General features: G+C 36.8%; 1 protein-coding gene and 1 long non-coding RNA gene across 28 annotated transcripts in view; one reads left to right on the top strand and one right to left on the bottom strand.

Annotated features, from left to right (window-relative positions):
* MINDY3 (MINDY lysine 48 deubiquitinase 3) overlaps window positions 1-16,382 on the top strand; it is an 81,545-nt gene extending 65,163 nt beyond the window's left edge. For 13 of the 27 annotated variants that reach the window (XR_012417499.1, XR_012417495.1, XR_012417496.1 and 10 more), the window contains 4 exons: window positions 5,412-5,484; window positions 8,060-8,147; window positions 12,370-12,441; window positions 15,419-16,382. Coding sequence is in view for 10 of the 27 variants with exons in the window: in XM_074001121.1 (XP_073857222.1) it covers window positions 5,412-5,484; window positions 8,060-8,147; window positions 12,370-12,441; window positions 15,419-15,568 (383 nt within the window). In the remaining 17 variants the exon portion in view is untranslated. Of the gene's footprint in view, window positions 1-5,411; window positions 5,485-8,059; window positions 8,148-12,369; window positions 12,442-13,604; window positions 13,743-15,418 lie in introns of all 27 variants that reach the window. The other 14 variants (XR_012417503.1, XR_012417500.1, XR_012417497.1 and 11 more) reach the window with 4 other exon arrangements.
* LOC141407652 (uncharacterized) overlaps window positions 1-26,759 on the bottom strand; it is a 109,623-nt gene that overhangs the window by 56,508 nt on the left and 26,356 nt on the right. The gene's annotated exons all lie outside the window — the stretch shown is intronic.

Here is a 26,759-nt window from a genome sequence, read left to right as displayed (position 1 = left end):
ACTTTAGAAGGCTGATGTTGTAAGACTAAAAAAATTTCATCAATGCTGCAAAGATACTGAAGTTAAGGTTGTTAAAGTAGGAGACAGTTGTCAAAAGTAGTAGTTTTGTTTGCTTTCAGTAATCACTAATGAGGTAGCAGGCTTGTACTATTCTTTTACAATGTACCAAGGAAAATTAGAACTTCTCAGATTACCAATACTAAAACATAACTTATAATCAGTGCAGTTATTTCAGAATTGAGTTGTGAGAGATGCATATGAAAATAAATTTGCTGTATTTCTACTAGACAAAGAAAATTAAATGGTTTTAATCTACAGAGTTATGTGTAACAACTTATCAGGACTATAAACTGAATTATTAAGCAAAATTTATTCAGATAGCTTAGAAACTATGCCTCTATATATGACTTAGGAAGAAGATAAAATCTACTTTTCATCTAAATATCACATTGTTCACGGTTTAGCTATGTGATAGCTCTAAGAAGTAGAAGGATTAAAAGTAGATTAATTTTTCAGTTTTTATTCTTTTCAATCACTTACAGACTAATCTGCTAATTTAATTTTCTTTCTCCAAATGGTATGCTTTTGTTTCAAGATGTAAGCAACACTTAGTGTACAAAAAGTTCTTACAAGCATTTAGATACAGTTTCCATTTAGCAGAGACTGGTATAGGGACAGTTATCCTTTGTCACCCTCTTCAGAATGCTCGTAGAATAACTGACCTAGAGGGACACTGAAGGTACCCAGGAGTATTTTTATATTTTTATCTCACTTTTAGCTCCCACCCCTGGTTGCTAAACCCGGGTATCTGACTGGGTGGATTTGCAGTCACACTGTTAACACTGTGCTGTGGGTATATTCCTAATTAAATAGACATGTACAGGCGAATCACTATTTATAGCATTGCCTCTATGAGACCACATCTTCCATAACCTAAACAAGTGATTTAGTACTGATCATTTGGAACATAAACCTGGTATGTAAGTGGGGATCTGTCTAAGAATGATGTGTGGCATTTGCATGGAATGTTACAATTTCTAAAGCACTTTACCTCCATGTCCTCATTAAAACCTTGCCACAAACCTAGGAGATAGGCAGGGATCATCATCGTTTTGTTCTTTAGAGAACAACCTTGTGATGGTTTGAGTCACTTCTCCAGAGCCACATACCTAAATGTGAGAACCAAGACTAGATTTTAAGTGTTTCAGCAATCTTTCCCCTTCTCTCTACTACCAGTATCTTTCTGAAGGGCTAAAGTCATAAAGAGGTACTTTTTAACCTTTCTAAATTTAAGTTTACTTTGAACTGTTAATTTAACGGAGTAAGGATTTGATACTCCCATTTCTAGTTGAGCAATTTCTGCCCGTTTCAGAATCTTGAGGATCTTAGGAGCCCAATACTTATTTTGATATCAAGCATACTTATAAAACAAGGTCAAAAATATATTTTTTAACTGTTAGTTTCTCATTTAGAATACTAGCAAAATTGTACTTTCTGCGGGACCTTGATGTATCTCCTCTAGATAATTGGCTCAGTTTAATCTCACATTCAGAAAGGGGAGACTAGCATACGTACTCAGCTTAAAGAGAATCAGGTATTAGGCCTATTCAAAGTGTTCCACATGAGCTTCGGAGAAAGGCCACAGTGTTTATTTTTGTGGATCTTTTTTGTGGAAGAAAGTGTTTGGATATGTGCTTTGTATTCAGGTACATGTTTTATAGGAATTTTTGTAAAATGATAAGGATGAAGATACATTAATATGATCAAAGATACTGAACAAGAATTCTCTAGTGACTCTGGATACCATCTCTGTTACTCCTTACTAGCTGTGTGATGTTGGACAAGTTCCTAACTCAGTTTTTCAACTGTAAAATGGACTTAATAGCAACTACTTTATATGAATTAGTCAGTACTCAATACCTTAACCGTTGTGTTGTTTTTTAAAAATGTGTGGCACAGAGCTTATTCCATAATCTCCAAAGACATCAAGGTCTGCATAGGGAGTGTCTGAAGTGCTCATCACAGGTTTTCACATTATACATAATGGATTTTGTTTTCTTCTTTCTCCTTTATCCCCTCCCCCTTGTACAATTACATGTCAGGAAGCAACACCATTTCTTTTAAAATATCCCAGTCTTTAAGAATAATTGGACTATTGTAGATTGAGCTTAATATACACCATTCCCTAGACATCCTCCAGAATTGCCTTGTCTTTTCTGTTCCTTTTAAATAAATGCTCCTCCCTGTGCCCTTGCTGTGGCCTCCCTGCACTCCTGTCACTGTCATCACTGTTTCTGTCAGGCAGCCCCAGCTAACAGTTTTCTGTATATTGCCACCATATTTTGTACCTTTTCCATCACATAATACAAATGAATTTGCAGTACGAGCTATAAACGAGCTACTTCTGAGCTTGTATCATTAAAAGTAACAAATGTTATCGAGCAGCTATGAGTCAAGCACTGTGGTAGGCCCTGGGGATCTGGACTCCCTGCCCTCCAAAACTCATTGCCCACTGGGGAGCCAGGTGGGCCAGCCAGAAGTTAATGCCAAAGAGGTCCGGAAAAGCTCAACTCTGTGTCTGTGTGACTTGGCCTTGGGGAAGAGGTCACTTGCTTTTTCAATAAGAGTATTTATTAAATTGTAGATCTATATTAAGGTTTTAATGGTATGTTGCTACATAAATATACAATGTTTAAAATAAAATCACTTAATATTTGACTACAATGACATTAAATTCTAATTTTTTTTGATTCCCAAGAAACCATAGTCTCCCTCTCCCACAGTATATGGAAAATGTTAGCCTCAAGTATGCTGGGCTTCACAGTTTCCTTATAAGCTATTTGTTGCAAAACTCTTGAGAAACCTTTTTCCAGCTTCTCTGTTAATTTTGAGTATTTGATATTTGCCTTCTTCCTGCAGTGTCCAGTTTAGCTAGTATCTCTGTTAAAATTGAGACCTGCTGGTCTCTCCTGTTTCTTTCTTAATCTTTCAGAACAGAAATCCTGATTGTTTTATATTTCCTTTGAAAGCCCAACTCAGGTTTCCTCCCAGTTATGAAACAGTTGTCTTATCCAGTAAATGACACGCCTCACTTTCACTCTCCTTCATCAGCACTCTTTTGCATTGAGTTATTCCTCCCCACAATCTCTAAGGACTTGACACTTTTAGCAATCTGGATATTTAACTGGTAAAAATCTTTAAAAATTTTAAACCAACAGCTTTTTTCCTCCTGTCAGCCACAATCCGACAGTATTACAGTATGTATGTGCTAGCCATTGGCTGCTCTGCCCTCTTTTCATAGTCCCCATTCTTTTGTGTTGATATCTATGTAGTTAATTTACCAACGCATGCAAGTTCTATTTTTTTATTTTAGTTCTTCATAGATCTGCTTGACTAATCAAATGGCATTCTGAGATTTCCTTTGCTGTTGACTTTCAGGTCGTCTTTTCGTCTTTGTGCCTCTGTTTCCTTATTCTCTAGGGAGTCAGTTGACGAAATGTCACATGACCTACGTTTCATCTGTTTTTACACTTAACGATTCTGGTCTTTTTCTAAAGAATTTTTTTGTAGGTATGATTAACATATCAAAGTAAGTTTTCTACAAAGGAGAATAATTTTGAAATCTCTTTCTAATCTTGACTATATTAAAAGTCTTTGAATTATTGAGAAAATTCTATTACATCTTTAGTTTTAAAATTAGTATTTTAAGCATGTTGTTAAGAAGGTCACGTTGTTTTTGTTGTCATTTGCCAATTAACTTTTTCTTGGGGTGGGAGCTGAGTTGCAGGTTATAGTTTCTGCCGAAAGGCTGACAGCTGTGACAAAGTACATGCTGTTAGTGCTCCTGAAGAACGTTGTACAAATTGAACACCCCTAACCCGAAAGTTTGATCCTCCAAAATTTTGAGTGCCTATATGACCCTGTGGAGCATTTCAGATTTTGGACCAGATTGGGGATGTTCAACCATTATGTATTTGCAAATATTCGAAAACCAGAAGAAATCTGAAATCTAAAACACTTCTAGAACCAAGTGTTTTGGATGAGGGAGACTCCACCTGTACTACCAAATGGATATAGCCTATAAACACAGAAACCTAATTGTTCCTGTCTGCTGGTGGCCACATAAAGCCTGTTTCACATTTGGAGATGCTGAGCCTTTTTAGCTGTGACCTAACTTAAGCAAAATCGTGATCAGACTCATCAAAGCTAAGCCCACAGAGCTTGAATGTTTTTACAAGTGCCTTCAACCAAGGTCTTCTTTATTCTCAATACCTCAAATTACTGGTAACTTAACAAACTGGAATTACTCTAACCCTTCACTTAAAAAATTGCACATTTTTAATTATCCTAGATGACTCATAACCTTTTAGTCAAGGCCAATCTGTCTTCAAATGGATAAACAGCTCCTTATGAGGTTTAAGAATAGAAAAGACCAGTCTACAATCGTAACTTCATTCCTTTCTGATAGTGATAGTGTACAATTCCACATCCTGAAAGAGCAACTGCACACTTTATTCTGTAGTTTGATTGTAGGAGCAGGGCTTTTGGACATCTTGTTCTCCATGGCAAGATTTTTTTTTAATCATCTAATCCCTGAAGGACATTGGAAGCTGATTTAAAGCTGAGAGTCTTCAGGCATGAGTAAATGGATAGGGGAAATTGGGCACTGTACATTTAAGGAATAAACAAGTTACTTGTTTAAAACCACTCTCATTTCAAACTACCCCACAAGGACTTTGTGTGTGTCATGGTCTGTTGCATCATCAGAGTTTGGGCCATGTTCCATAAAGTAGTCATCATCAGCATTAGTTTGACTCTTCATTTCAGGATTTTTTGGTGTTTTTTTTTTTTTCAAAAAAAACCTACAGCTTTTATTTAAATCACCAAGTCTGTTTTAGAATATCTTTGCTGTTAATCTGTCAGTTGTCTAAATATCAGTGGATCGCTAACATTCCTTCAGGAAACTAAATAACATTGTGACAAAGGGAATTTGTTGGTAAAGAATTCTTTTAAATGAACTTTTAAATGGGAATGTAAAGGTTTACTTTGTTTATTGAAAGATTAAGTAGAAAAATATTTTCCCCGCTAAAGAAAAATATTTTCCCCGCTTAACGCTGTAACACTGTTTAAAGGTCAAATAATTTGACTTTAAGCTTTCTCGGGGTTCTCAAGTTATAAAATGTTTTTATTTGAAACTAACCTAGAAAATAAATATTTGCCGATGTTTCCTAGAAAACTAATAGAAGAGAATCTCTAATAACAACAGGTATGATGCCTAAAATAAGCAGCATACTATTCTTTAACTCTTTGTATTTTTTATGCGATTTTTTTCCTGGAATCTGATCAGCAGTAACGGCATTTCTTGAAGTAAATTCTTATTTCAAGTTGTTTCTGATTTTTTTTCCCCCCAGATAATGGATTCATACCCGATTCACTTCTGGAAGATGTGATGAAAGCATTGGACCTTGTTTCAGATCCTGAATAGTAAGCTAAACAGGAAGTGTTATTTAGCCAACTCAAAAAGATTCATTTAAGTTTAAGACATATTGTACATTTTTACCTTTTTAAAAATCTATATCTGCATATACGAAGCATAGCAATCCATGTAAAGCAAAGATTTAGAAAGAAATCGAACTAATCCAATGTTATAGCAGACTTGACATACTTAAATTGAATTTCCATTCCCACCCAGCAGTTATTGTCCTGCTTTTTAAAAAATGCTAAAAGTGTCTTTCTATAAACTTTAAAAAGTTTTTTCTCTGCAAAGACTTCCCCATGTCTTAAAATTCTATGTGACTTTAGTATCTTCAGTAATGACGGTTCTATGTAGATAGTGCTAGTTGCCCTGCTTAAATAACCACCAGGCCTCTGACTTTCCCTCTTAAATAAAGATGATCAAAGATACCTAACATTTCTAAATGATTAACTGACCTGAAACTCGTGGGAGTGGCTGCAATATATTATGGCATATCAGTATTTCTTAGGATCCTGTCATTGTCTTCATTCTCACTGTTATGTTTTATACATTGTTACATCTACAACTTCCTCTGTAGATTAAGATCTTTAGTTATTATCCATGAAAAAATAACTCTTGTTAAGTGGATATATGTATTGATCAAATATGGGAATAAAAGTTAAGATAGGATCTGTACTCCTTTTTTCAGCATAGTTTTTCCTTCCGTAAGTTTTTCTAAGAATGAGAAAACGTGAGCTTATCGAACATAATGAAAGGGTTCAGCAAAAGCAACAGGAAATATTGGTAGACACCATTTTTACAATTTGATCCTGTTCTGTTTTTAGATGAGTTCAGTCATGCTTTCTTTGAAAGTATGCAATACATATAAACATTTATAAACCAACCACATCTGAATTAATCTGTCTCAATCTTACTAGAGCTGTGATTTCATCCATTCTCAATAGAAATATTAACAAATGAATATTAATAATTGTTTTCAATTTAAACAGAAATTCAGAGTGTTGACCTAGTCCAACAAATGGTATGATACTAATTACTACACTTCTTCTAACTTTATTTCCAAGTAGAGACCTTCTTGTTTACACTGCTCTAATTTGCAAAAGAGAATTAACTCAAGTAATTTTTGCTACTGACCAGACTAAGGAAGAGAAAGAATAAAAAGTTGTGGGTTTTTTTTCCAAATTCTTACGTAGCTATATGTCATCTACCTAATTTTCCTTGTTTTATCAGATAGAAAACGTACCTTGAATCATAAAGTTAGTACATTTGATTCAGGTTGTTTTTCTTGAAGTAGCTGAAAGATTGGACTGAAGTATTCACTCTACTTTGGCCTAGTTACAGTTATAATACAGGATGGCCCATAAAATAACTGGGCCATCCTAAGGATTAAATGAATTAAATGTAATATGACCCTGCCTTCATTTGCTTCATCATAACCTCCTGGCCTTACTCAGACTCATTAAAATGCCATATCCTTTGTACAGTATGCTATACAAGAATGATAGCCACGGGCCCACAAAAGCATCTCACAAGGCCAATACTACATGTCAGGTAGCAGGACTGTGAGGCAGCCTGACCCAGGTGTTTCCCAGAGAGACGGCTATGTCAGCACAGATGCAGCTTTCATAAACCTTAAAAACAGTTGACCCTCACAAGAATAGCTTCAGCTCCTTTTGTGAAAGGCACACCTGGTAACTGACCCAGACCGAAGCAGCAAACTCAAAGGAGAGAAGTTGCCCCTGAGGAAGGTGGTTGACTAGAATCACCTGAAATGTCCAAACATAACACTTTACATGTTGTGTAGTAAGGTAGATTTAACTCGTCCTTTATAGTTTGAGATAGCATAGAAAATAAAACTTTTCTGAAAACTATTTCCATTTTTAAACCAATTAAACTGCAGTCTGCTTTTTTCTGCCTTCTTTCTAGTCACACATACCACCACCTGTCACCAGTCTTGGTACACCTACATCGTAAGGGCTGGTACGCAGTTTAGGCTGCTGCGGACCAATACAGTATATATCACTCACTGTCATTCATGACACATTAGCTCTTTGAGAATTAATGTAGCTCTTTAACCTTCAAATTACATTGTCTATGAATTTTAAGCTTCTATTAGTTCTTAAAAGTAAGCTTTTTAAGAGATGTTTTCTATTATCTGATGTTCCACTGCCTTTTGACCGTGTTTCTTTTTCTGCTTGGGCTTAAAATAAACATTTTGTTAGTTAAATGCCTTATTTGATTGTTAAATTCAGGCATACCTATGAAGCAAAGAGAATTTGCCTTTGGGAAGTTACAAGCTTGAGTTTATAAGCCTTGGTTTTTAAATTACTTTACCTAATAAGGAACAATTCCAAAGTCGTCACAATTTAAATTTTAAATAGTAACAGATTACTCTAGTTTAAAAATAACCAAGTTTTGGCAAATTAGATGTCATTCCTGTGTATTTGTCATTAAGGTTCTAAAAAGAACAGCTCTTAGTATTTTTGGCAGTTGAATGTGTTGTAGTATCAGTAATTTAATCATGAAAGAAAAGCAGCTTTTTTTTCCTCTGGTATCCACTGTTTTTCTTTTTTCTCCCCATAGTATAAATCTCATGAAGAATAAATTAGATCCAGAAGGATTAGGAATCATATTATTGGGCCCATTTCTTCAAGAATTTTTTCCTGATCAGGTAACATAGTTGAGGAAATATATTTACTGTTACTCTGTTGGGATGATTACCTGTGATTGTTTGCAGCATTTTCTCTCTCTGTACAATGTCCTAATGCGCAGATATGAGACTGAGAAAGCACTGTTACATGGAAACCTTCCCAGACAGAGGGAATGTGTGTTCGAATACAGTAACGCAGTGCCTTGATGGGTAGGGTAGCAGAAGATGATGCAGACACCAGTCTATACACGTAATGATATGGAGAGAACAGTTCGGAAGTTTGTGGAGTAAAAAGAGAAAGATTATCTTTCTCCACTCCCACCCCCACTTTTCTTCTCTTGGGAAACTGTTAAATACTGTGAGAGAAGGTCAAGGTGGCTGTGGGTAGTAGAAGCCCCTACCTAATGAAGCTAAGCTCCAGGAGAATTTCAGTTGCGTGGAAGAAAACCTAAGTGGGTCTGTGCTGTTTCCCATTGGAACATATCTTCCACTGGGCTTCGATAGTTCAGTTACCTGGAATAGCAGAGGCATCTGTGCCAACGTTAATGTTTTTGGGTTATATCTGTATCACTGGCAAGCCAGTTCTATATCCAACACCTGTCTTTGTTCTCTAAGTGAAGCATTTTACCACTAAATCAAATTACTTAAGTAGATAATATACATCATGGTCATTTTATCAGATATCAGTGTAGTTTGCACTGAAGTTCATTGTTGGAACAGACATTCCAATTTCTATTTTACCGCTATTAGAGAGATTGACAAATAGAAATAATTTAAAAGCTAGAGGGAAAATTACTAGAATTCAAGATGTGATTGTTAAGAAAGATTGTTAAATTCTAGATAAAATTGTTAAAGAGGTAAGATTCAAAAAGTAACTGAGGATATCACAGTGTAGACCACTGGACTTTTTAAAACTTTGGCAAAGACTTCATGAAAAATTAGATTGTATTTTCCGACATTAGACCCTTCAGTGTGATAGCCTCTTTGTTGACATTCTGACTACTAGATTTTTTTTTTATTGGAATCTGATGTTCTAGATATCTGGATAAATAATAAATTATAGCATTTTAAACTTTGATACAGTATTAATTTTAATTATATTTCAAGGCTATGGGAACATTTGATAGAAATATTCTTAGTTATAAATACAGTAAAAATACAATATTCCTGTTTTTTATTTAATTTGGGGAAGATTTTGAAGTGAAAAATGTAAAGTGAGACAGTTGTAGTAATTTTTTAGGTAATAAGAGGGTTCCAGTCCCTTCTCCTTCGCCTGTAACAGACATTTCCATTTGGTTGTACTGTTTGTTCCCTCTGTGTTCCTCTCTGTTTGCTTGTTGCCTATTCTGAAGACACTCTCCACCTGAGCCTGGTTTGTCTCGTTGCCTCTGTATAGTTCATGCTGTTTCCCTCCTCAGAGCATGTGATCCTGCTCCTGATTACCTTTAGAGCAGTGAGTTCTCAGTGTGATCTCCAAGAGCTTGTTAGAAATGCAGATTCTCAGGTTTCTCCCTGAAGCAGAGACTTTAAGGGTGGGTGCAGCAGTGTGGTCTAACAAGCCCTGCAGGTGATCTGGAGGCCCAAGTTACAGAACAGCTGCTTTAGAGGAAGACCTGTCACAGTACCACCTATTCCCATCCTGTAGCAGCTCAGACGCCCTCTGTGTCATAGATCTTTTTCGATCATGCCCTACATACCACTGATGTCCCCTTTCTCCTGTAGCCACAAAATGCATAGTGACTCAGCACTCCTTTTGGCAATTAATCACATACTGTCTTGTCCCTAACAGATGAATATAGTGATCATTCAGTAAACTGTTTATTTATTTAAGATGGAGTCTCGCTCCGTCAAGCAGGCTGGAGTGCAGTGGCACGATGTCAGCTCACTGCAGCCTCCGCCTCCCTGGTCCAAGCAATTCTCCTGCCTCAGCCTCCTGCATAGCTGGGACTACACACGGTGGCCTGCCACCATGCCTGGCTAATTTTTGTATCTTTAGTAGAGATGGAGTTTCACCTTGTTGGTCAGGCTGGTCTCAAACTCCTGACCTCAGGTGTTCCACCCACCCGGGCCTTCCAAAGTGCTGGGATTACAGGCATGAGCCACTGCACCTGGCCCAGTAAACATTTATTTAATCAACCACAAATAAATGAAGTTGTGAAACTGGAGTGACAAGGACAGCCAGGAAAATATTTAACTTCAGTAATCTTTACAATGCTTCAAGTAGGTCCTACGGAAGAACATTTCTTTGCTATGAGGTAGAGGCTGACGCAGGAGAAAAAAATTGGAATATTTATAAGCTTTTCAAGGTCATTCGTTTAAATAAGAATAGCAGTAGCAGCTCCCATTTCCCAAGCACATACTCTCCATCAGGCACTGTGTGCCTTCTAAACTCCATACTATTATTTTCCCCATTTTGACAATGAGGAAATTGAGCATTAGAGAACTTAAGACAATTGTTGAAGGTCTTACACTAGGTATTTTAGTAGCTGATTCAGGAATCTGAATCATAGTCTGTCGAACCAGAGTCTACGCACTTTGCCACTGGGCTACACTACCTTTTGTTGGTATTTCTGTATTTTATGCCAGTTAATTACTGGAAATAGGGAATATAAATTGTATTCGATTACAGGAAAATGGTTATTTTTTAAGTTTAAATAATTTGATAGTCAAGAGTCAAATTATGTAACTAATTGCATTGACTCACGTAATTAAGGAAAGGATCAAATTGATTTTTCTATTTTCTGTAAGTCATTTTGAGTGGGATACAAAAAACATTTAAGAGTTTAGGCTCTGGTTGGGAATGTAAGACATAAAAAGTTAAACAGTCTTTCAAAATAACAATAGACGAGATGATACAAGGTAGTACTATATGATTCATTCTCAAATTATTTAGACAATTGTTATGATAAAGGTTAAGTTCCAGTGTAGTAAAAAACCAACTAGTGTGTTCAGGAAACACTTCACAGAAAAAGTAAGATTTAAACCAGGTCTGGAAAAAGGAAGGAGAGGAGGGCATTTTAGAGAAGAGTAAAAAAAAATTCATGAATGTGCAAAAGGCCAACAAAAGATCTTTTCGTAGGGAAATGAGTCATGCTTGTCCAAAACAGAATTCAGAAAGGTGAGTAATTAGAGATAAGACTAAAAAGGTAGATAAAGCCCTGTACGATTTTAAGACTCATGATTGCAGGTCACAGAACCCCAGCCTAAATTGGCATAAGTGAGGGGGAAAATACACGAAGGGAAAGGAGTAGCTCAGGTGAATTGAAGAAGCACTGGGAAGGTGCTCCTGGAGTCCTTGAACAGCACTGGGAGCGTCTCCACCTCCCATCCCCTCTTCTAAAGTGGCTACATTCTCACAGCCTAGCTTTCTGTAGGAGCTGAAGCTCCAGTTGCCAGCAGCTGTCTTCCCTTAATTCCAGTTGGAAAAATTCTAAGGAGGGCCACATGCCTGCTTGTATCCATCGGATATGGCCAGGAAGCCAAGGGGGATCTATCCAGCAGAGGCCCTGAGGAGAATCCCTGGGAGCCAGGCCCATAATGGCCTTGAACGCCAAGTTAGGAGGGTTGAACATGGTCTTTAGCTAATTGAAAAGCAAGGTTAAGATAGTGGGAATAACATGACCCATTTTTCTATAAGCTTACTCTGTTAGTGATATAATGTCCTTTATTGAATATTACTGAAGTTGCCTTAAGCATTAAAGTATGCTTTCATTTCTCACAGTGCTCTTTTCACTAATTAATGGTTGACAATATTCAAATATTGGATATTTTTTGGAAAAGAAACCACTAATTCAATATTGTGGGCCAAATTTGAAGTATTGGTACATACTGGAAGTGTATTTAGTCTGAGTAAAAGTGATGCTACTGCTTTTCTCAATTCATTGAGAGGAACAAATTATTTACATAGAAAGATAAATTTTAGGAAATATTTTTGTTTCAGAAGCTTGTCTTTTGAAAAACAGTTATAGTGATACATGCATAATTAAAAACATTAAGTTAGTGTGGAAGAGCTTATAATGGAAATCAACCTTCCCTCCTTTCCAGCATCATCTTCAGAGGCAACACTTTCAGCTTCAGGGCTTTCTGGTAGTTATAACTCCATAAACCTAAGTTCCTTCTTTTGTCAAATGAGTCCCCAATCAAAGGACAAGGATTTGAGAAACATGTGTTTTACTTTCAGTTGATTAGAAATTGCCTGATATAAATATAATTTAAAGTTTTAATAGTCCTTTATTTATAATAGGGCTCCAGTGGTCCAGAATCTTTTACTGTCTACCACTACAATGGATTGAAGCAGTCAAATTATAATGAAAAGGTATGATAATTCACGTAGTCGTCGGTCTTCAACTGGGTTGATGAAATAAGTATGTGAGTATATAACAACATTCGATTCCCATACAATTGCTACCTGAGATTATTCCAAGAGTCTCTTTACTATGATGACACATTTTAGAATTGGTCATCTTTCGATTTGACCAGTAGATGTTAGTCTACATTGGAGATTGACATTGGACTTCAGAGCAGTAGCTTCACCGTGACTAAATACACCCCCATACAGATCGTTACCCTTTGGCAATGTAGCATGTTTCTAATTAACATTGTAGTTAGTCCAGTGAAAGTTGTTACTGATCCATTTAAAGGAAGAAAGAGGTAACAGTGAGATTTTTTGTTGGAAAAAAATATTTTTAAATAAACAACCTTCGTAGCCAGCATTTATTGAGCATTTACCCAAAATTGTGTTAAGTACTTTGCTTAAGTTTCACACCACCACACCACCTTATGAAGTAAGTGTTGTCTGTATATCCCCATTTCACAGGTCAAGCAGCCAGGAAATGACAGAGCTGGGAGTGAAACTTAGTCCAGCTCAGAGCCCCTGCTCCTACTCATGATGCTTCACAGCTTTCCTTTGCTAACCACTGACAAAGCACATAGGTGATTCACTGCCAGCTGTACTCAACCTGGCTTAACGCTAGAGTTCGGTTGCATCAATTACCCCTTTTTGAGTGTCTATTATCTTTGCATTTATTCAAGTATCAGTTACAGTAGATACTAATTATAGTATATATATTAGTTACACCCAATTTTAAAGGAATAAGGTCTAACATTCCTTTTTAATTTGATCTGCCCATGCTGACTTCATGTATCTAAATTGTGGAAGGTTACAGAAAACAGATAGTGTAAATTAAGTACATAATTTTAATTAGACCAAATCTAAAAGACTAAAATTTACTGTTATCTTTATAACAAAATATAAATTAGATAATTTTATCAGGTCCAAAGAGAGAGAGAGATATATATATATGCAAAGAATGTACATTGTCAAGAAAATTTGGATGCTGTTTTCTAATGTGCGAATGAGTGCTTCATCTAGAGTTTGATGTTTGCACAGCTTTGTAATAGGAGGTACATTATAATCACTAATTGTTCACCTATACAATCCCTACCAGATGTATCTCAAATATTATCCATATTTTACAGATGAGGCATCTGAGACAGGGAGATTAAGTGACTCACCCAGAGTCACACAGCATGTCATTGGCAGAGCAGGGATTGGAACTGAGTTCCTGATTCCCAATCCTGTCCTTGGTCTGCTTGGCCACTCTACCTGTATATAGTGTAAGTTTTCAAATCATGCTTGGGACAAGCTTCTGACACACTAACAAAAAGATGAGAAAACAAATAGGATGAACTGTTAGAATGACGGTAATATACAACAGCTATAAAGCAAAGTATGGAAGTCATTAAGTCACAGAAGTATGTTTTGAAGTTATTCAAGAGCTAAAATTAAAGCTGCATAGCAAGGTTCTATTTAAAAAGGTAACAGACAAAAGGAGAATGCTGGCAAAGTGAGGTGGAGTCTGAGCCACCAGGCATCCGAGCCTGATTGAGGCCGTGGAGGTGGGTCATGGTACCTTGCCCAAGCACTTCTGCTCTAATGACATGAGCACATGAAGTTCTTTGTGACAAACAGAGCCGGTTGTATTTAACTTAATAACTTGAATTATATTGGTGTATAACTTTTCAGAAAAGGCCGTTTTGCTTTGGGGACTGAAAAGCCAGAGTTGTAGTTTCAATGTCAATTTATTTCATCAACACTAGAAACTAATATATTAAATAAAGATGCCAGAAAAATGTATTTCACATTACAATATAGCTTTAGCGCTTTCTTAGGAATGAGTAGATTCATGACACAAGATTATCTGATCTAGTAATATATTCTGTTCCTATATTTAATGTGTTTTAGAGGCAACTACCATTTAAGGATAATAAAGTTGTTTCTTTTGGCTTCTTAGTTAAATAGCTTATGGCTTTTATTTTGGAAGAACATAATTACACTGTGTATCAGCCAGTGAATGTGTAAAAATAAGTTTACATACTTGGGAAGAAGACTATCTATGTCTGTTTCTTTTAAATTACACAGCATCAGAATTTGTCTTGGTGCAAAAAGAAATTAACCACCGAGGAGTGCATTAATGTCCACAGTGAGCCCTTGGTAATGACTTAGGGTTTTTGTTATGTTATGTCCAAAATACTTTTTAAATATGTTTCATTGTAAATTAATCAGAATAAAATTATTCTTGGTATTCACCTGCCAGTCAGTATGTATTTATGTGATCATTGCCACTGCATATACAGTATCTGGTTAGTTTGATCTTCAACCTCTATTTTACTTTTCTTTCTGTCCTGACATCTTTTTAAATTTTTTCTCCATGATTTTTCATGCTGTACAGAATGCACTCATGGAATTGCATTTCAGGAATATTTAATACCATAATAGCAAATTTTGTTGACATTCAAATTGTTTTCAGCTCTAGAAATTCAATAGTTAAATTAGAAGGAGAAACATGTTCCTGAGAACATAATAGCTATATTCCTTTTATAGCTCTCCATTTCATGAGGCAGTATGAGCATCTGAGAACCTCAGTATAAAAGCAGTAGGACCTATATAAATTATATGTAAATATGATAATTAAACATTTCTTTCCGATGGTATAGATCTATTGAAGAATGTTTTTTTCTTAGAAACAGTCTGTGTTTTATGATTCACACGATCTTGAATTTTTAAAAATCACCTGGCCAGCTAGCAATTAAATATCATTTACAAATTTACTTTGACACAAATCAGTAAGCAGATATTCCTGCTCATTTCTAACAAAATAAAATTACTTGTAAAGTTTCATCTGCAACAATATGTAATACCTTATTTGCTAGTCTCTAAAAATTGTTTTCATTCCACGTAAGAATTTGCTAAGACTGTTGATTGACCTTGGTGGCTTTATTTTATTCAACAGGTCATGTATGTAGAAGGGACTGCAGTTGTAATGGGTTTTGAAGATCCCATGCTACAGACAGACGACACTCCTATTAAACGCTGTCTCCAAACCAAATGGCCGTACATTGAGTTACTCTGGACCACAGATCGCTCTCCTTCACTAAATTAATTTGCCTACGTATTTATAAGGAGGATCTTAATAACAGATGTTGAAAGAGGGGGTCAAGACTGGCAATTGGCTGGATTAAGCTAAACACTGGTATCATTAACTGTACATAACAATTAAAAACACATTTTTAGTGTTTGATATGTTTAAATTATTTGTCCTAAAGCTTTATGTTAAAGATTAGCCTATTTTAACCCTTTGTGTGAAATTTACTAGCAAAATTAAGCTTTAATCAAAGTTCATCACTTTTGCATTCAGATATTTGGTCATTTACTTACCAGATTACAAACGCAATACTATAGCATTTGTATATTGAGTATCAGAGTTACTCTTTATAAACTTCTACTTTTGGGTTTTATTTCATTGAGGCACATTTTTTTATTGTTTGAAGGATTCCAGCTTGTCATATACCAGCCTCTACACTGAAATGCAGAAGAGTTCATTTTTCTAAGATCTGTTTTTCATTAGAAATATTGACAAATAACAAATTGTCAGTTTGGATCCTTTGACAATTGACTTAACTCTGGCATGTTCACAAAAAGTAGAAACTCTCAGAGACCATTACCATTTATTCACAGATGTATAGGGGATGTATTCTAAAAACTGATAGAATCTGATAGTCAACACTGTTAACTTTTACTGTATAATTGCCAAATACACTTTTCCAAATTCATCCCAACAGCCCTGTAAGCCAGCTTTCGTCTATATTTATAAACACGATAAATGCATGAGAACATCTGTTATTACGTTAGTATATTGTGTTATTTATTATGATCCTAGTTGATGGCCTAAATAAACACCTTTTTCTTTAACTGTACCCTTGCATTTTTTACCTTTGTGGCTCACAATAAACAAGTACGTACTTCTAAATGTTTCTACCCAGCAACCTTGAGAGCACAGAGTACTACAAATGGCTAATGAAGTCATACAGGACCTCGAATAAGAGACCAGGCCTTATGCTAACCTAAGAGCTTTGCTAACTCAGCCAGCCAGAAGCACGAGAACCCACATGGCAGCTGTCTAGACCAGTGAGCAAAGATGCAGAGATTTGCTGTATTCCAATAGGTTTATGGCCCAGCAATTTGAAATCACAATAGCCATTAATACTTTTTTTCCTCCACTTGTAAAGCAGATAATTATATGTAGTATCCTCTTACACATTTCAGAACTGAACGTCACCTTCAATAGTATAGTTCCTGTGTGAATTTCTGTTTGGGTTTTGTTTTCTTTCATACACAATTACAATATAATTAAGCATAGGTAAAGGCATGAGATTTTGTGTATAACTTTTGGTGACATTCTGTTCGGGAGTGTGATACTACCTACTAAACTTACAGCTTTCAAATGTCAATATTTTGGTCTAGGCTACTTCCAAATCTGTATAAAATATATTATGCTAGAATTAGTTTCTCAAAACTCTGGTTTAATAATCCCATATTCCATAAGGATTACACAAAATCATAGATTTTCTCATAAACATCAAGCCTACGAAATAGAATAGTCTTAACATTGTTACTTAACAAATTATCCCAAAACTTTATGGCATAAAACCACCATTTTATTAAATGTACAAATTGTTTGCTCAGGAATCCAAATGGGGCAAGGTGCGGATGCATGGCTTGTCTGCTTCAGTCAGCAGCCAGGGGCTAGAATTATCTGAAGCTGTCTCTACTAACATGGCAGTCATGACTGGACCTTAGCTTGGTATCATTGCTGTAGAACACTACATTAAACAACCACGGGGACATTTCCTTTCCACATGCACTTGGGCTGCTTTCCAAACTAGATTATATGCTGGCAATAAAGTCTAGAAAATCTCAAAAGCTTGGAAATTAAGTGACACACTAATGAATAACCAAAGGGTCAAAGAGAAATTGCAATGGAAATTAGAACATACTCTCTACTGAGTGTTAATGAAAATATGACATAGCAAAAATAAATAGATAGCATTAAATACTATATATTAGAAAAGTAAAATGTTTGAAAATTGGGAACCTAAGCTTTTATCTCAATAACAAACCCAAAATAAGATGAAGTAAATCATAAAAGAATATCCATATACAAAAGAATGAATTTGGACCCTTACCTCACACCATTTGCAAAAAGTAACTTAAAATGATTATTTATCTAATTATAAAAGCTGAAACTATAAAATCCCTAGAAGAAAACAAAGGAGCAAATCTTCATGACCTTGGGTTAGGTAGTGGTTTCTTAGATAAGATAAAAAACACAAATGACAACAAAGATAAATTGGACTTAAAAACTTGTGTGTGTCAAAGGACACCCTCAAGAAAGTGACATGACAACCCATAGAATGGGGAAAATATTTGTAAATTATATTAAGAAATTTGAATACAGCATATATAAACTGACAACAAAAAAATACTTTTAAATAGACAAATGATATGAAGAGATATTTCCCCCAAAGAAGATTGGTCCTTAGAGAAATACCAATGAAAACCATGAGATATCACATCATAGTCATTGGGATGACTAAAATAAAAAAAAATCTACAAAAGCAAGTGTTGATGAAGATGGGGAGAAACTGGAACCTTCACACGTTGCTGGCGGGGGTGTAAAATGGTGAAGACATGGCAGATTCAGTTTCGTAGCTGCTCAAAAAAATACAGAGATGGCACATGCCTCACCAATCCCAACTCCTAGGTATATAACCAAGAGAAATGATGAAAATATATTCACGAAACTTTTTGTGAATGTTCATACCTGTATTATTTGATAATAACCACAAAGTGGAAACAACCTGTTGATCAGCTAATAGATGGATAAACAAATGTAGTATAGATGGTCTCCAACTTACGGTGATTCAACTTAGCAATTTTTCAACTCTTACAATGGGTTTGTCAGGGTATTAAATGCATTTTTGACTTATGATATTTTTGACTGATTATGGATTTATCAGGACATAACCCCACAGTAAGTCAAAGAGCATCTGTATATATATACAATGGAACCTTATTTGGCATTTAAAAAGAATGAATTACTGACATAGGCTACAACATAGAAGACCCTTAAAAACATGATGCTACGTGGAAGAAGCCAGTCACAAAGGCTGTGTGCCTGATTCCATTTATGTGGAATGTCCAGAATAGGCAAACATAGTGGATTTGCAGCAGCTGGAGGGGGGACAGAGTAGGTTAACAGGATTGAAGAGTGACTGCTAATGTGTATGGAATTTCTTTTTGGGGTGATGCAATGTTCTAAGATTAGATTATGGTGAGAGTTGTGCAACTCTGAATATACTAAAAACCACTTAATTGTGAGAATAAAAGATAAATGGGGAAACAATAGAAAATAGATACATAATGGAAAAAAAGTCAGCAAATCCAAAACTTAAGTCTCTGAAAAAAATCAATCTAATTGATAAATCTAACAAGGTCAAGAAAAAATGAGAAAGCATTAGCATCAGGAACAAAAAGGGAAACATTAAGTTATCTGGATATTAAAATAATTGGAGGAGATTGTGAGCTATCTTATACCAAATTAAATTTAAAAATTCAGATCAAACAGACAATTTGAAAAAAAACAGCAGAAGCAGAACTGACACAAGAAATTCTGTATGTCTTAAAGAAATGTAATCAATAATTTAAAAACTTTCCTCAAAGAAAAATCCCTGGCCTGGATGGCTTCACTAACAAATGCTTTCAAACACTTAAAGAAAAATTAATACCAATTTTAAATGCTCCCAGGAAATAGAAGGAATAACTTCATAATTCCAGTTATGAATCCAGAATGACCCTAATATAATACTAAAACCTGACGAAGACATTAAAAATTATAGACAAATATTTCCCATGATCATGGGAACAAAAATCCTATACAAATATGAAACATGAATAAATTATATATACATGTATGTGTGTATACATAATACATCATGATTAAGTGGGGAGTATGGCAGAAGTGATAAGTTGGTTTAATATTAAAAATAAGCATTTTTCACATTAATAGGAGAAAAGTCATGATTCAACAGAAGCAGAAAAAGCATTTGATATATATTTAAAACTTGTTTATGATTTTTTTAATCTCAGTAAACTTAGACTAGAAGGGAGCTTTTTTAATATGATAAAGAGTGTTTAGAAAAAAAAAAAAACATTCTTAATGGTAAAATATTAAATGCTTTCTCCCCCAAGTTCAGGATCATGACAACTGTGTCATTTCACCTCTTCCGTACGGCACTGTCCTGTGGAAGTTCTGGCCAGTGCAATTAAAAGAAATAAAATATCAAACAATTAGAAAAATGTTAAGGTGTCATCATTGATAGATAACATGATTAACAGATACACAGACACAAATGCTTAGAATTCATAAGTAGATTCAGCCAGTTGCTGGATATAAGGTCAATATACAAAAACTATTTTTATAGACATGAAACAGGCAATGAGAAAAAATTTTAACTTTTTTGTAGCATCAAAAAACCCCACATACCTAGGAATATGAATTCACACAATAGACAATTACATATTACATAGCCACTGCCAAGATAAAGATAGATAGGGAATATTTCCTTCCCTCTCCTAGTCAATATCACCTGAAAAAGTAACACTATTCTGACTGCCATTGTCATAGGTCAATGTCACCGGTTCTTGACTTTCATATAATTAGAGTAACACACATACTCTTTTGTATCAGGCTTTTTTTTTTTTTTTTTTTTTTTTTTTTTTTGTGGCTTAAAATTGTATCTCTGAAATTCTCCCACCTTTTGCATGCATCAGATTCATTATTTCTTATTATGTAGTTATCCATTGTATGAATTCTTAATACTATTTGGGATATGTTGATGGATATTTATCATTTCCAGTTTGGGGTTATTATGGAGAAAATAGCCCCAAACATTTGTAATATATGACTTTTGGTGAATGTAGCATTCGTTTGTGTTGATTACAAACTCAGGGGTGAAATTGTTGAGTCATAAGGGAGGTATAGCTGTATTCAACTTCAGCTGATATGCCTAAATAAATGTGCCAAAAATATTGCATCAAGTTATGCTCCCATCAGCAATATAAGAGTTCCTGTTTTTCCACATTGTCAGCAACACTTTGTATTATTACTCCTTTTAATTTTAGCTGATTTGGCTGAAGGTGTGGTAACACCTCATTGTAGTTTTAATTTGCATTTCCTTGCTGGATAATTCGAGTCTCTTGCCCATTTTTACATTTGGTTGCCTTTTTCTTTTTGATTGGTAGGAGTTCTTTATATATTCTGAATATAAGTCCTTTGTTTCATATACATAAAATGGAGATATCTTTTTCTGGTCTCTGTATTGCCTTTTTACTCTCTTAATGTTGTATTTTAATGAACAAATTCTCAATAAGGTCCTATTTATCATCCTTTTATGAATAGTATTTTTGTATATCTTTTTAAAGAAATCTGACTACTGCAAAGTCACAAATTATCCTAATTTTTAGAAGCTTATGGTTTTATTTTCACATTAGCTCTATGATCCATTTTAAATTAAATTTCTGTATATGAAATAAGACAAGTCTAAGGCTCATTATTTTCAAATAAACACCGATCAACAATATTTATCAACAAGACTCACCTTCTATTTCATTGTAGTGGAGCCTTTGTTAAAAATCAGGTGTGTTTGCGAGTCTGTTCCTGAACCATTTTGTTCCACTGGTTCATCTCTCCTTGTACACACACCACATATAATTACTGCAACTATACAAAATCTTGAAATCTGACAAATTAATTTCTCCAACTTTGTTTTTCTACTTCAAGATTATCTTGGCTACTTTCAGTCCCTTTCACTGTCTATATAAATTGAAGAATCAGATAATCAAATCCACCAAAACAAAACAAAACAAAAAAACTCTAATGAGATTCTAATTAGGATTTCATTGAATTTAAATCTCAATTCGGGAAGAATTGACTCTTTGTGATATTGAGTCTTCCAGTCTATGAGCGTGGTGTATTACTCCATTTATTTACTGCTTTGTCCCTTAGCAATGCTCTCTAGTTTTCAGTGTAGAAAGTTGCACATCATTCACTGAATTTATTCCCAATCAGGGTTTCCACTAAACTGCCACTGAGGTGCCTGTTTCTGATTAGTGAACACCTGAAGTGGGGACCTCAGTGGCAGTCTAGCAAGGAAGAGTGAGGGCATGGATTTAGGGTAATCATGGCTACAGTGAGCCACAATTGCACCACTGCGCTTCAGCCTGGGCAACAGAGCAAGACCCTTCTCAAAAAAAAAAAATATATGCAAATTTAAAAGAATTGTGGGGTCAAGAGGTGGTTTCAGGGAGACAACATGTAAAGTGTCGCCTTACACAATCACCGAGAGCAGGTTGCGATAAAGAGATACCTGATGGGCAGGAAGCATAAATCGATGGGGATTGGACAGTCAAAGAAATAGAAAAACACAAAACATAAAAACAAAAAAGGCAAAAAAAAAAAAAAGTCACACCGTAATAAATGTCAGCATGAGCTCCCCCAGTTTGTCCAGTATTACTTTCTCAGTCTTTAAGTTATAAGTATAGATACCATTTCTCACAGTGCCTTTGAGTCAGTAACTAGGTTTGCTCCGTGGCCTTTCCACAATCCTATAGCATGAGAGTCCCTGTTTTGTAAATGGGGCACCTGAAATGCAGAAAATGAATGCCCATAACCACACAATCAGAACATGGCAGTGCTAAGAAGTGAGGCCAGCTGGACGGCTGCTGTGCTCTGACCCCCTGTGAACCACGGTTTGGTGCCAAGCCATGAGGACAGTCAACATCACCTATACCTTCAACAATCAGGCAATTTTGCAAGGCACAAAGCAATGAAGACCAGACCAGAGGTGAGATTCACATCTCACCACTTCCTTCCTAGTACGAATTTAGGTAATTCACTGAACCCTTCCATAAATAGAAAGGAGTTGAAAATAATATTCATCTTCATTCATTCACAAGAATTAATTGAACACGGCTATAGGTACTAAATAAGATATTAAGCATAAATCATGCTAGCTCATATTAGCTGGTCAACAAATGTTTGTTCTGTCTGCCGGTCTCTTCCTCATGAAGTGGATAGAAAGGGGAAGACATGTTACCACATGTCCCTAGGAGACACTTCCAACTGCGTACAAAATTTACACCAGCTCAATCTATGGAAAATCAGTTTAAATTTAACAGAAGAAAAATACATACGTGGCTCACTGACATGTAACATAGTACTTATCATGTCAGGTTATATAACTTAATTTCCTAAGCATGAAAAAAATCTGCTCTGAAGGAATTTTGATCTGAGTATAAAACCAAAAGTACAAATATTTTTTCACTATATTCTGAACCAGAGTTAATATTAAACATCTATACTGAAGAACACCAACTCATTCTATCAACACATTGCTTATGCACTTATATACGCAGTAATGTTTTCCTCCCTGTCAATTGCACTTCTTGTTCGCACTAGTGTTACATATTAAATCGACTAATTATAAACAAATATTTTGAATCAAAAAGCAAATGTGAGCGATTTCCAGCTGCCTTGTGGAATTAAAACATTTTGTCTATAAATACATCTATACTCATGGTGAAACTTAATAGAAGAAATATGTCCCAGTAAAAATCACACTGCTCTGGAAAAACAAAACAACATAATAGTGTTTATTTTTATTTACTGCAATTCCTATATAGTCTCATTTACTTACTATCACACCTTTTTAATCCACTTATTTTTACAATTTCAAGAAAATTGATACTATCTTTTCCTAGCTGATAGAGTCCTGAAATCCTAATTGAAATGTACAGCATTTCTTTACGAGAGCCTGGGGCTAGAAGTTAGCATAGTAGACGACTCTGAGGTCAGAGTGGATCCCTGACAGACAGAGGTCCTAGCCACGCAGCCTTGGACAAGTAAGTTCCAAAATAAAATATTCAAGCTCTCCAACAATCCAACATTTTAGGGAATGGGGCAATGAGGGGAACAGTTTCCAGCATTTTTTTTTTTTTTTTTTTTTTTGAGACGGAGTTTTGCTCTTGCTGCCCAGGCTGGAGTGCAATGGCGCAATCTCGGCTCACTGCAACCTCCACTTCCCGGGTTTAAGCGATTCTCCTGCCTCAGCCTCCCGAGTATCTGGGATTACAGGCACGCACCACCACGCCTCGCTAATTTTGTATTTTTAGTAGAGATGGGGTTTCTCCATGTTGGTCAGGCTGGTCTCGAACTCCTGACCTCAGGTGATCCACCCTTCTTGGCCTCCCAAAGTGTTGGGATCACAGGTGTGAGCCACCACACCCAGCCTCTAGCATATTTCTAAAAATGGGTTTGTGGTCTCACAACGTTAACAAGCACTGCAATAAGTTTGGAGCCTTTCAGATACAGCAACCAGATCTTTTTATATCTGTAGTTCTAGTAACACTTTATGAAACAAAATTGGGACTCAATAGTGGTGTGTTGAATGGTTATTTAATATTAACACCCACTTGCTATCCATTATAATCTTCGTTCACTGAAGGAAATTTTCAGGAACTGATTTTTCTATCAAACTCGGGATATGAGTTTTCTTATCCTGGGTAAGTGTAACAGCTGGAATAACCTTGGATAGGAGAAGACATGGAATGAAAGTAACATACTAAGACACAACTGACTCCAGCTCCCATATACCCAAAAATGACAATATTGGGTGATTCAAATGAATCTTCATTGGTGAGATTCTCAGGTTCGTTGCAAGATTGGTCAAACCTCTGGCAATGAGATAGGAAAGACTGCTTTAGGTGAAAGGGTGCTGTCTCTCTCCTAACAGCGAGCCAAACCTTGAGACTCTGGTTTGGCTACAGAGGGGTTTGAGATCACAGTGGAGCAGGGTGACGCGGGGCCCATGACCGACTTCCATGGAGGACAGGAGGTGAGGGTGAGCCCGACTGGTACCCAGATGTCTCGGGAGGACACCGAGGAAAGGAGGTGAGGATTGGCAGGAAAGGAAGAGGGTGAAGGCCAAATGCAAACACCTAGTTAAATATTTTTAAGAAGAAACAGTATCATAACCAGGACAGGCAACATCAAAGGTAGTTAGGAGCCAAAACCAGACAGCCCCAAAGAGGTGGAATTGGAGATGGGGGAATTTCCAAGCAGCAGGGAGGAGGGGGCTATCTAGAAAGGGAGACTGAGGGTACCAGGTAGAGCTCATGCTGCATCCCTGCCACACAGATGAGACAGCAAAATCCAGAAGTGAAGGCCCCAGTTAGTAGCAACACTGGACCTACTTGTCCTTGAGCCCACTGCAAGGCAAGACCAATGAGTAGAGAGTCCATGGTCTTCATAGGCAAAGCACAGAGGAGATTATACTTTTCCTTCTGCAGTCAGTTCCCTGCCACCTGGACGTGCAATATTCTAACTGCGACAGGGTGAAGTGGCTTACACCTGGAATCCCAGCACTTTTGGAGGCCAAGGTGGGCAGATGGCTTGAGGTCAGGAGTTCGAGACCAACCTGGGCAACGTGGCAAAACCCCATCTCTACTAAAATTATAAAAATTAGCTAGGCATGGTGGTGCATGCCTGTAATCCCAGCCACTCAGGAGACTGAGGCAGGAGAATCGCTTGAACCTGGGAGGTGGAGATTGCAGTGAGCCAAGATCGTGCCATTGTACTCCAGCCTGGGTGACAGAGCGAGGCTCTCTTAAAAAAAAAAAAAAAAAAAAAAAATCCTACTTGGTGTTTTGGATTCAGCTCTGCTTCTTGGTTCATGAGCCAGGGTCCTACCTCCCTTTCTTTGTGTAAGAAAATGAGACAGGAAAAAGGAGGAGCAGAGAGGGCCTTTCTGGGGTTGTCACCTTTGCACAAGTATAATATTCATGGTGAGAGACCATGCCCTCCTTCCGCATCCTGGGTCTCGGAGCCAGTGGGCTGCCTCCCTTCCCTGAAACTAAGTGAGCGATGCATCAAAAGAAACACTTTTTGAGACAGTGGGTGTTTGCAAGAATAAGGGACCTTCTTAGACAGCAGAGAAGGGGGCATGCCCTGCTGAACAGAAAGGAAGAGAACTGGAGAAGGTATGGCATGGCAGTAGGGCAGCCTGCATTTCTACTTTCTAGGGCCCTGGGGAAGGGAGCCATGCTTGATTGATCTCCAGGTGGTCCAGCTGGGACAGCAGTCAATCAGGAGTCTAGTACTTCATCAATCGAAAACCTGTGCAGAAGGGAGGCACCTCAGCACACAAAGAACCTGCCCAAGTACCCACCTGAGAGAGCAGCATTTGGGAACCCACTGAACAAAGAACACCAATGGTGGCTCAGTGTTAGCCAGAAAAGAAGAGGCCACCCTCCAACAGAGGACTACAAGACTTTCTGCTCCTAGAAAGAAGGGTACATCACTTTCCCTTTCCTCCCTCCTCGCCCTGGCACCTTGTAATATCAACCATGAATGTGGGAGGTAGTTTCCTGGACCCACCCCCAGCACTTCCCTCACCCTCAATCCAAGCAGCCAAATTCCCCATTCAGGCCTGTACTAACCCAGGCAGGATGGGATATGGGGGAAGCTGAGTTTGAAACTGAGGCTTTAGATTAAATTGATTTTAGTAACTTTGAGTGGAAAGTTAGGAAGTTAGGAAACCTTAGCATCATCTTTAATCTCTCTCTCCATCCCATAAACCACCAAAAGAGGCTCAGTTCTACCTTCAAAGGATATCCACAATCCATCTGCTTCTCACTATCACACTGCTTCCATTCTGATACAGCCACCTTAGCTATCAACTGAATGACTACACAAAGCCTCCCCCATTTACATTCCAGCTTCCCACCTTGCCCTGCTACGTCTATTTATAACACAGCAGACAGAATGATCCTATTAAACGCAAGTCAGATTGTGTCACTCCCCTGTTCAAAACCCTCCTGTGCTTGTCTGACACATGATCTTCACCTACCCTCATTTCTTCTCTGATTCTATTTCCAGTAACTACCCCACAAAGACATTCATATGTTCCAGCTACAACTGGCCTCTCTGCCGTTCTTCAAATCACCATGCATGCTGTCTCAGGGCCTTTGCACTTGCTTTCCCTCTTCATAAGACTTTTCAGTTTTTTTTTTTTTTTTTGAGACGGAGTCTCGCTCTGTTGCCCAGGCTGGAGTGCAGTGGCGCGATCTCGGTTCACTGCAAACTCTGTCTCCTGGGTTCAAGCAATTCTCGTGGCTCAGCCTCCCATGTAGCTGGGATTACAGGCATCCGCTGCCACACCTGGCTATTGAAACTC

The sequence above is a fragment of the Macaca fascicularis genome, chromosome 9, assembly GCF_037993035.2.
Source record: "Macaca fascicularis isolate 582-1 chromosome 9, T2T-MFA8v1.1".
Classification (NCBI taxonomy): Eukaryota; Metazoa; Chordata; class Mammalia; order Primates; family Cercopithecidae; genus Macaca; species Macaca fascicularis.
This window is presented reverse-complemented; position numbering and strand designations above follow the sequence as displayed.